The sequence below is a fragment of the Pangasianodon hypophthalmus genome, chromosome 29 (genome assembly GCF_027358585.1).
Source record: "Pangasianodon hypophthalmus isolate fPanHyp1 chromosome 29, fPanHyp1.pri, whole genome shotgun sequence".
Lineage (NCBI taxonomy): Eukaryota > Metazoa > Chordata > Actinopteri > Siluriformes > Pangasiidae > Pangasianodon > Pangasianodon hypophthalmus.
The window spans coordinates 15,101,445-15,113,613 of NC_069738.1; the positions used below are offsets into that span (position 1 = coordinate 15,101,445).

General features: G+C 41.2%; 1 protein-coding gene across 1 annotated transcript; it reads left to right on the forward strand.

The window, feature by feature from the left end:
- Positions 1–976: 976 nt before the first annotated feature.
- Positions 977–4,235, forward strand: tbxta (T-box transcription factor Ta). Its single transcript, XM_026928307.3, has 8 exons — positions 977–1,273; positions 1,647–1,911; positions 2,069–2,203; positions 2,296–2,357; positions 2,509–2,570; positions 2,662–2,835; positions 3,042–3,165; positions 3,369–4,235. Exons 1-8 carry the CDS (start codon positions 1,089–1,091, stop codon positions 3,631–3,633), a joined length of 1,272 nt encoding a protein of 423 aa, XP_026784108.1. The 5' UTR covers positions 977–1,088; the 3' UTR covers positions 3,634–4,235.
- Positions 4,236–12,169: the final 7,934 nt, after the last annotated feature.

Consider the following 12,169-nt stretch of genomic DNA (forward strand, 5'->3'; position numbering starts at 1 on the left):
ACAAATATCAAGAAAACTACAGCAGTGTGAACTTTAAGGTGATTTATTATTATACCTAACCCTATACATGGTTTGTTGAAATACAAAATGAAAGCTGAAAAACCTTTCAAAAATGAAAGTCCAGTAAATTAAGAAATGACCCTGAAGCTGGTACTGAAGTTCCTTTCAATACAAGTAGCCCTGCTGGACTCTATACTACACAGTTATAGAAGAGTAATGATTTATATTATTTATATTATTTATATGTACACTATCCGCTGTCGGATCCCTGATAAGGATGGGGTCCCTCTGGATTCTGGTTCCTCTCACGGTTTCTTGCTCGTCTCGTCTCATCTCAGGGTCTCGGAGAGCTTTTCCTCACCACCGTGGCCTCTGTAAAGCTGCTTTGTGACAATGTCCATTGTTAAAATCGCTACACAAATACAACAGAATTGCATTGAAAACAAATCTTTATAGGGAGACCTTTTGAATTTTTATTTTTGATAAAGAAAAATTCTATGATTTTATACCTCTCTGGAGTTCTGGGCCTGGTTAGTAATAAATACACACCTATTGCATATAGACTGTTATTGGAAAAATGAAGCATAGTACACAAAGTGCAGGTAAAGTGGCTGCAGGTAAAACCAGCAGTCCTTAACAAACCACATGCTGAGTTGTGTAGTGTAGTGTAATTATTATTATTATCATTATTATTATTATTATTATTATTATTATTATTATTATTATTATTATTATTATTATTATTATTGTTCACTTTCTATGTTTTAAAGGTGAAATTCAGTAGTTCAGTAGTAACTAAGGGCTAACTCTCGCAGACATTTAGACCATTGTTCGTGCGTTGCTATGTGATCGGGGTCGAGGGTGTGGGAGTAGGGGGCGTGGCTTCAGTGTTTGAGTCCCGCCCCCAGAGCAGCATGGGGTCTTCGGTGGCCTTTTAAATGGCGCATCACCGCGTAAATGAAGAAGCAGTTCGCTGTCAAAGCGCCGGGACTGAGCTCAGTGTGGTGCTGCAGATCACAGCCGGCCTTTTCTCTGTGTGCTTGTTGGGGTTTTTTTTTTGTTTGTTTTTTTGTAATAAGACTGGAAGTATGAGCTGTTCCACTCCCGATCCGAGGCTGGAGCATCTGCTGAGCGCGGTGGAGAGCGAGTTTCAGAAAGGGAGCGAGAAAGGAGACGCGTCGGAGCGGGACATTAAAGTGAGCCTGGAGGACGCAGAGCTGTGGAGCAAGTTTAAAGAGCTCACCAATGAAATGATTGTGACCAAGACTGGCAGGTACAGATCACCTCACATAATGCTTCATTCCTCCTCTGATTCAGAGCACAGAATAGCTGTCCTGAAGGTTTAAAGTGTGTAGCCTTAGCCTGGGAATGGCATTTCTAAAAGAATAATAATAATAATAAAACATTCCCATATTGCATGGGTAAAGACTGATTAAAGACTGATTAAAGACTGTTTAAAGACTGGGTAAAGACTGGGTAAAGACTGGGTAAAGACTGGGTAAAGGAGAATCATACTGATGCTAAAGTTAGCCTGTGCTCAGAGGCAGTGCGGGGCTTGCGGTGGCTCGTGAATGCGGTGAATTCACGCAGACTCAGTGTTCAGGGTTCAGGGTTCAGTGTTTGTGTGGATTTGGTCTGGTTTCCAGGCGGATGTTCCCCGTGCTGAGGGCGAGTGTTAGCGGTCTGGACCCCAACGCCATGTACTCGGTGCTGCTGGACTTTGTGGCTGCAGATAATAACCGCTGGAAGTACGTGAACGGAGAGTGGGTTCCGGGCGGCAAGCCGGAGCCGCAGAGCCCCAGCTGCGTGTACATCCACCCCGACTCCCCCAACTTCGGAGCCCACTGGATGAAAGCACCTGTGTCCTTCAGCAAAGTCAAACTGTCCAACAAACTCAACGGAGGAGGACAGGTGAGGTCCAGGAGCAGCTCTGTCTCCTGTCCTGACTCTCATTAGCTCTCTAAAAATGTCTTTGTATAGCATAACTTTCTTAGAAGGTCCTCTGTTATATTTTCATATTTTTTCATACATGAAGTTTTGACATTTGCGTTTTTTCTCCTTTCTGTAGATTATGTTGAACTCCCTGCACAAGTATGAGCCGAGGATCCACATTGTGAAGGTGGGAGGCATCCAGAAAATGATCAGCAGCCAATCTTTCCCAGAGACTCAGTTCATAGCAGTTACAGCTTACCAAAATGAAGAGGTATGGAGGTCAAACCTAGTGTTCTCAGCTGAGAAAATGCTATAATGCTTTCATCATACCGGATTAAAACGAGTCACTGTTTCCTCCTTCAGATTACAGCTCTGAAGATCAAACACAACCCTTTTGCTAAGGCCTTCTTGGATGCTAAAGAGAGGTGGGTATAATAAAGAGACATGGGCTATAACTCATAGTTTAGATAACATAACACTAGTTTAGTCTAACAGCAGGTATAGTCTAATGTGACGTCATATGAGGACGGTATAGAATGAGCTCTGAACAGTTCGTGTTTTTCTTCACGTTCTCAGGAGTGACCACCGGGAGGCCCAAGATCAAAGCAGTGACAATCAGCAGTCTGGCTACTCACAGAGTAAGTACTCTTATCAGTAGTACACCCAAAAAGGTGTCCCGAAAATGCTCAGTAGAAGGATTCCTCATGACGTAACCTTCTTCCCCTACAGTTGGTGGCTGGTTTTTGCCCAGTAATGGCCCCATCTGCCCCAGCAATAGCCCGCCCCAGTTCAGTGGGTCCCCGGGTCACTCCTCCAGCTCTTACTGCGAGCGCTACTCCAGCCTGCGGAGCCACCGAGCATCTCCGTACCCCAGCCATTACCCTCATCGCAGCACTAACAACAGTAAGACACTTCACTACCTGTTGCTCTCATTTCGTTCTTATATATATTCAGACCCTGTAAAGTGAAATGTATTAGTTTCAGTACTAAATATCAAAGACAATTATTGTTAGGCTTTCCCAAAGGGGAAGGTTGTAAGTGGCTCCAAGTTTAGATGTGATCATGCTTTCTTAGAATAACATGCTGATTATCTTTTATGGTATTTTTAGACAATTACATGGACAGCTCATCAGGGAGTATTCCAACCCATGACAACTGGTCAACCTTGCAAATCCCTAATTCTAGTGGAATGGGCACCCTTGCTCATACCACTAACTCCACCTCCAACACTAGGTGAGTCCACACACACACACACACACACACACACACACACAATATGCTACACCTAAAACTAAACTCTTAACTTTGAAACAAAGTAAAAACACCTTATCTACTTTTCAGTTTATTTTTATTGTCATTTGTTCATATAGATTTTTCTAGATTAATGAATCAGTTTACTCGGCTCTTTTGACCTTTAACCTCTTGTGTGTTCACAGCCAGTACCCCAGCCTATGGTCTGTGGCTGGGACTGCCCTCACCCCATCCGGCTCAGCTTCAGGCTCCATTGCTGGGGGTCTAACCTCTCAGTTCCTGCGAGGCTCCTCCGTGTCTTACTCAGGTCTGACCTCCTCTCTACCCGTCTCTTCTCCATCGACCATGTATGATCCCAGCCTGACTGAAGCGGGAGTGGCTGATGCCCAGTTTGAGACGTCCATTGCTAGGCTTACAGCTTCCTGGGCACCTGTAGCACAGAGCTACTGAGAACTGACTGGGGCCCAAGAGACTTGCTGCTGCCGTTACAGAGCTAGCGTAAGCACCCTGGATCTGAGGTTAAGATCCCTGGATGGTGATAAAATAAATAGATAGCTCTAATGCAGGTGAGTAGGAGAAGATCCAGAAGAGATTCCTTCAAGCAGTTTTAGGAAATTCCTTTATCATGTTAGAATGCTGAAATAAATACATGACTCATAGTCATTGCTACTGATGATAGTAATAATTTTATAGAAAGTATAGAAAATTTACTGTCAGCCATTTTGGGACCAACAGTGGAGCTCCTGGAACTACAAGATTAATAAGACCAAAGGTTATTGTTGACTGAATAAATGTAAATGTCTGTAAATAAATTTAAGTTAATGTCCATTCTTGTGGTTGGTCATATAGAATATAAATTTAAAATATTCAGAAACCTATGTGTGCTTGAAAGAAAGAAGGACATGTGTCTTGTATCCTTTCTGGTAATATGCAATGGGATGTCCTGTAACTTGCACACAGAAGTGCCTTGTACATACCTATCTATTTGTACTTGTTTGCTGTAAGCTTTATTTATGTCTTTTTAATATTAAATTAATTTTTTTTCTCCAAAATGTCTGGCTGTTCTTATTTCCATATCCCTCACAACTCTGTTTAAAACGTACACACGTACAATTAAAAGCCATTAAAGTACAGTGAAAAAGTATTTGACCCTTCCAGATTTCTTCTATTTTTGCATATTTGTCACACACTTAGTTGTTGCAGATCTGAATGAAAGCAATTCTGCAGGAGAGTTTTTTCCTCCTATCCAAAGCGAAAGACTGATCTGAAACATTTGGTTGCAGCTGTTGCTCCTAAACATGGCAGAACTAGTTATTCAGATGGATTCTAGTCTTACAGAATAAATATGAATAAATAAAGTTACTTTAAATATGGAGATGCAGATTTTATACACAATTCAACCTGAAAAACAGATATGTTAATAATAATAAACCCTGTAATAGACCCTAATAGCACAGATAGTTGAACTGGATAGTTGAAGATTGGAAAGACATTGCATGCTCCATTTCCAGTCTTCAGCTGTCCAGTTTCAGTGAGTCTGTGCCCACGATATCCTCAGACTCTTGTATTTGGCTGACAGGAGAGGAACCTGATGTGGTCTTCTGCTGTTGTAGCTCATCCACCTCAAGGTTTGATGTGTTGTCCTTTCTGAGATGTTCTTCTGCTCACCACAGTTGTAAAGAGTGATTGAGCTACTTTAGCTTTCCAGTCAGCTCTAACCAGTCTGGCCATTCTCCTCTGATCTCCTCTGATCTCAGTGGGCACAGACTAATCTGGCACCAACAACCATGTCATAGCAGTTACATGAGTGAACAGGGTTGCAGAGGTGTTCCTATTAAAGTGGCCAGTGAGTGCATACTGTATTTAAATGTAGTATGCACCATTTCTAGAGAAACAGGATGTTTCGGTCAGAAGTCCTTCTTTAACTGTGCATTCGAGGTGCTTCTGAGGTTATAGGAGATGACTATTTAATTAAATATTTTAATTTATTTATTCTCTTCTAAAAGTCTTGATCCTCTAAAGCTATATAATTTATGATGTAACTTTCTAATCATAACTGCCTCCAATTATTAAGCAGTTATAAATACGCTTGGAAATATTCCCTCAGGTATGAAAACACATTTTACCTGAATTCATGTTATAATATATTCCTGCTGTTCTTTTATAATCTGTTAAACTATAGACATACACTATGTCAGCATATACATCAGAATTTTCAATATTTCTTTTTGTCATTCATACTGTTAAACTGTAATTTTCTATGTTTCTGGAAACCCAGGTTTGTTTGCTTGCTGATCTATTTAATTATATTTTATTATTGTGATGGCCTGTCTCTGTAAACTCAGAAATTCAGACAAGGGCCATGGCTTTCTGTGTGCACAATATTAACACTAAGACATTACAGCTGTGCTAAGTGAAATCTAGGTTTTGAAGAAGTTGTGACGAAGTGGCATTGCAGGTAGTTCAGACATAGTCCTGGGCTTGCAGCTCCAAGCCTTACACATGACAGGTTTTTTCTACCTATCACACAGTGTTGTTAGAATTTACAGCTCTGTGTCATTCTGGAAAAAAAAAACATTAGATATTAATCTTCCAATTTTCTTGACCAAACAACATCAAAGATTCAAAACTAAATGTGCAGAAGTAGGCAGTCGTTTCATTTTCTAGCTCTTCAGAATTTTAATTTGCTAATGCTGCTGATCCTTTTCTCTTCTACACATAATTTGCATGTAAGTAATATTAAAAAAATATCTGAGACGTAAGACAGGCATTTAAAAGAGAACTGCCGTACTGCTGATCCTCTTCATTACTTCAAGTGTGTACTGAAATGTAGAGGGACAGCTTCTGTCTACTTGTATACTGCCTACAAATCTTGTAGACCATCAGTTTAATGCATTATAGAAGTTTCTGTTTTGTAGCAGTGGGAGTGAGGGACGGTGCTGTCAGTGCTTCAGCAGATACAGCTCTGAGTCTGTGATTCAGGAGTCCACACAAGGGTGCAAATGAAGCCCAGAGGGTTAAAGAGCCACTGGCAAACAGACCTGAAGGAACAACATGACAGACATCTGGGACGTGTGTGTGCGTGTGTGTGTGCTGAGCCTTTAAGCAAATTAAAGTTATTCTCTCTGAATATCTCTGCATTTACTGAAGTCATAACATGTTCATAAACGAGCCTGTCATTTGCCTGGCCTTTCACCTTCATATGTCCACAGAGAAAACGAGTAAAAAAATTCTAACTCAATTCTCATTTATACATCCTGTTGTTGTGGGCGTATTGGGATCTTTTTCATGTTAAACCAATTAGGGCTCTATTCACAAATAGAGTTTTTGAAAATTTCCTAATGTTCTTGGTGACACGGTACGGTTACCCGATCCAATCCCTACCTGAATTGTGCCACATGTGCAGGGTGCAAATTGGGGAGGGGAAGTGGATCAGGTAGCAAAGATGCTGTATGATCTGTAAAAGAAAAATGTAACGTTTCGAAACTTGCATGTCCACGGTTATAACGTACAAACGCAAACCCTGCAACATCCCTGCAATATGAAAGGCATGATGACAAAAAGTCTGCTATTATCAATAGTGTGGTGTATGGTGGTTAAACGTCCTCCATTTTGCTTCCTTTAAAATACATTTAAGATTAACTAATACGAAAATTTTTTAATATACTCTACTTAATATAGAATGTTACTTCTAATTTTGTATTGAACACTGGTGGTCTTCGATGCGGATCGGGTAACCACAAACATAATTGGGCTTGCAAGTCACATGTTAATGCAGTACAGTAACGTGTGTATTTTCAAAGCATTACAAATCTCTGTAGTCTCTAGCCTAAAGAATTTATCGAGTCGCATTTACATAGGATCGAGTAAAATTCGGAATTTTTGCTCATTCATAAAGTTTGTAAAAATTCATTATGATAATCAGGCAAATACAATCAGCTACCCACAATGAGCAATCAGTAGTTTCATATTATCTGTATTTCTTATTCAGCAAATCTCCATCAGCATAGGAGACCCCAGAAGTAAACACAGAGCTGTGTTAGCTTGTACAGCTACAGATTTTTTCAGACATGCACAATTAACATGCAAATACAGGATACACACAGCAGCAAACTTGCGTTCATAGCAAGAACAAGTATAAACCTGATCTAACACAATGCGTCCACGTCCACGTCCACCCTAAATAGTAACGCCAGTATAGTGCGGTGTGTACAGTGTCTGCAACAGACACTGTGCCTCAAATTATGTACTTATATACAATTTTAGTGTAGTAACACTAACTGATTTTCCTATTACAGTTGGTGTTTGAATAAAAAAAAACCCTGAGCCTGACTTACCAAACGGTTCAGCTTGTTAACAAATGTGAACCCATGACTATCTGCCCCATGGGGTACATGCATCGCTTTTCCCTCCACACAAAATTTGTAGTAGTAAAATTCATTAATTTATTTTCCTTCCACTTTTCCTGGGGGGGGTTGTAGCAACAACCTTTGGAGGAGGTCAGTCCAGACTTCTCTATCCTCCAACAGTTCCTGAGGGATCTCCATATTTTGCCAAGCCAGCTGTTAGATACAATCTGTCCAGTGGGTCCTGGGCCTGCTCCAGGGTCTCCGCCCAGTGGAAAGTACCTGATACAGCTCTAGCGAGAACCAACCAGGGGGCATCCATGTAAGGTGCCCAAACCACCGCAACTGGCTCCTCTCAATTTGGAGGAGCACTATATCTGACACTCTACTAGATTGTTGAGCTCTTCTCCCCATCGTGGAGAGTAAGCCCTGCAACCCCGTAGAGGACTGTAACACTGCCGCCGCTCACCCGATCCATTCGTTAATCTCATGCTCTCTTTTTCCATCACTCAAGAATAAGATCCCAAGGTACTTCTCCACTGCCACCAGGGTCAAGGTCTCTGCCCTAACCTGAAGAGAGCATCCAACTCTACCTGGACTTGGAGGTGATGATTTTCATCTCAGCTACTTCATCTTCAGCAGTGAAACACTCAAGTGCATGTAGAAGGTCCACGGATGGTGCCTAGACATCATCTATAAATAATAGCCCCTATGCTGGACACTTCTGCAACATTGCCTAGTATTGATATTCATTTCATGAAATCCACAAACAGAAGCGGAGACAAGACACACCTTTGACAGATTCTGAAACCTACTTTAATGCTAATAACGTGGAGACAACTCTCACTGCATTCATCCAGAGACCAGATCAGGTGAGCCCTCCATCAGCATTACATCGAAGACCTCCATCTTCAGCTTCTCACACCACTGGTTTCCACCAGCACATCCTAGGGTAACCGCCATGACAGGCACCAACAGCCTTCTTTCTGGCCACAGCTTTTGCAGCTGCCTCTATGGTTGAGGACCTGCACATTCAGAGTCAATGTCCCTGACCTCACATCACCCTTCAGAGGTGGGAGTTCCTGGTGTTCTAGTAACAAGTATAATTATGGGCAAAACTGTGTTTCAACAAAGTGTGTTATTGACAATCCATGGCTTGCACAAAAGTTTAATTACATTTCACAGCTAAGGTTCAGACCTGGGAGGCCGTTATTCCCAATCACACACCTCAGAGTGTCTCCATCATTCTCAGCATGGATATACAAGTTCCCCTGTAGCACTATGGAGTCAGTAGGAAGCACCCTGTCAAGCACCTTCTCTACGTCCTGCAAGACGGCTATCTGAATACTCCCAGCTGGTATTTGATGCATCCCCACAAACCATAGTCTGAATATTCCCTCCTGAAGCTGAAAGTTGTATCTACTTGCATGGGAAGAGACCCATGTACCAGAAATCGACTGATAAGTTAATTCTGCAAATATGGATTTGAAATGGTGTGGTCTTTGGCTCAAATTACACACACACAAAAAAAACACCACGATGATGTATGGCACATTCAAATGGTGTTTTACTGATGAACAGTGAATAAAAACAATAGCTAATGACACTGCAAAACCCTATTTATCTTACACCCCTTCCAATATTACATTACCAAAAGGACTCAGATCGCTACATGCTAGCTGAACACACTGTTAGTAGCTATGACTAACTGTTAGCATCATGATAGGCATTGCTGTGAATAATGATTAACCATTTCACTACAACTTTAAATTAAACATTATAAAAACAAAAAAATGGAAATTAATAAGAGAAATACTTGCAGGCTACAGAAAAAAGGCAAAGTACCCGTAACAGTTAGTTAATTATGATTGACAAAAGGGAAGAGGCGGGGGTTCACAGGAAGTTTATGGGGGAAACGAGAGAAACGGGTTTCACAATAAGCATATGAAACAACTCAGGCTCACACTGATGTAACATTTTGTGTAATTATACAACTAACTGTAATAAAAAAAGTACTCTGTTACACAAGGAATGGAAAAATTTTACAACATGGACTAATTAACAAAAAAAATTCATATGCAATCCTATCTCACCTCAAAGATTACTTTCTCTAGCACAGCTAACCTAGCTAGCTGGCTCTGAAGGCACACCACTCCCTCACCATACTCACTCTGGATAAGGTAATGCTTTTCCTGCTTCAGCTCTCCAGTTTGAGCGAGTCTGTGACCACTGCAGCCCCAGAGTCCCAGGCGTGGAACCCGACGTGGTCTACCATGCCTCGGTCAGCCCCATTCTGATGTTTGAAGTGAACATTAATTAAAACACTAAAATCTAACACACACATAACCATACCTAGTACGACATGCAGTGAAATGCTTTTTACGAGAGTCTGGTGACATAAAACAGAATTTACATAAAAACAGAATTTACTTACATAGAAGCACAAAAAAGAAAAATATCAAAAAATATGAATATAATATATATAAAAGATAGACAACAAAAAGTTTGGTCGTAGCAGTCGTGACAGCAGCCGACCTCACCGGCGCCATCTTGGATCCCAACTCTGAGATAGTCTTCGATAACTCTTGACCTGTGTTTGTATGATTTTATTCATGTATTCTGTTGAATTGGCTATGTTTAATTATGGTGTAAAATGCTAAATCCAAAGATGGAGATCCAATGGGAAACATTTATTTGAGCAAATCCCAGTAGTAGGTCTATTCCCAACATCAGGTGGTGCAAATTCAGCAACTGCATCTTGTATAAACTGCCTATGATGGGTAGAGATATATGATGGGAAAGCTACTCAGTCAGGATAAGGATAGTCCTGAGTTCACATTTGTCTGATGAATCATGCTGTTCTGTGTAGAAACGATATTTGGTAGACAGTACACAAGCCTACTAATAAAGATTTTTGTGGTGGTAGAGAAGCGATTCCAGCTAGACAGTGACGACTGTTTGATCATTTGATGATCTGCACCATTTTAGCTCCACTCATATGCCCCGGTTGATTTATTGAACCCCGTTGCCAAAAACAAGTCGTCAAGTCTGGTTCGGCCCATCACTGAAGAGCACTTTGTTTGCCGATCATTCGCGCTCCTCCCATGTCCGCACACACAAACCCACCTTGCCCTCTGATGTCTGTGTGCTTTCGTTAATGAAGAAATTCTCATACCTGGGTGAGACATTGCTCTCAGCTGAGGAAACCATGCCTTGTGTTCACTCTGGGCCAGGCAGATACAACAGGCTGAAACTGGAATAACGAATTCCAACTGAAAGTACTATTAGCAACAAAATGATGTTTTTTTCCTCCCAGAATGAAATATGCTTCAATAAATATAGAACAATATTCGCTCTAGCAGTAGGAGAACTCCCAACATGCTAGCAATACAATTGCTGTTTGGTAAGGTCCCAGGGGTTTGAGGCGTGGAGCTAACATAACTCTCAAAAGCCAATCTGTGCCAACCACTCTGTGACTCCGAACTATGTGGAAATTGAAAAACGGGCAAAAAAGTAGGAAATTTTGAGCCCAATAATGGTAAGGGTTAATAGCAGGGTAACAGTTAGTTAGCAGACGCTAATGTCAGTGACTGTCACTAGTAAGTCTGTAAGTGACACTCTCGCTATTTCGACAGGATCCCCTACCTATGTGGTCAGATTACACCAACACACCTCAATCCAACAGCTCCCTCTTGTGAGCTCAGAGTGAACAGGTTAATAAAGCTGGTGTTGTCATGCTCAGTGTCAGGACTGGTTGTGTTTTTTCCTTCCTTGGGATTATAAGGTTTTATCTGATAATTCAGTGATTTTTAAAATTTTGAGCCATAAATTTTTGACCATCAATAAGGGCAAAGTGTATGCGACTTTTCATCTCAATTAATAAATTACTTTTTAAACACTTTAAAGATATATTTTGGTGTAAAATATCACATATACACTATATGGCCAAAAGTTTGTGCACCCCTGACCATCACACCCATATGTGCGTGTTGAACATCCCATTCCTGTTATAACGAGCTCCACTCTTCTGGGAAGCTTTCCACTAGATGTTGGAGCGTGGCTGTGGGGATTTGTGTTCATTCAGCTACAAGAGCATTAGTGAGGTCAGGCGCTGATGTTGGGATGTCGAGGAGGTCTGGGGTGCAGTCGGTGTTCCAGTTCATCACAAAGGTGTTCAGTGGGGTTGAGGTCAGGGCTCTGTGCAGGACACTCGAGTTCTTCCACTCCAACCTTCACACACCATGTCTTCATGGAGCTCGCTTTGTGCACAGGGGCATTGTCATGCTGGAACAGGTTTGAGTCTCTTGTGTATAATGTGGCATCAGAAAAGCATATAACTCATTTAAACCAAAAAGAATCTTATTATTTCCAAGGATCTGACATGCTTAGTCATACACATGCTGAAAATGACTGTCTCCTCGTAATCAAGGACAAAAGATAACTTTTATATTCAGAACGAAGATGAATGCATGCCACTAACAGCAGGCTTGAGGCTAAAGCTGTAAGAAAACCTACGATAAACCTGTCAGCTGCTAGTCAATTTGTTATGACATGGAGAAAAATAGCTTTAGAGGATAATATTCTGAAAGTGCATAGTAGCAATTTAAGATCATTAAAAAGGTTAGTACATAAGAGGTTAG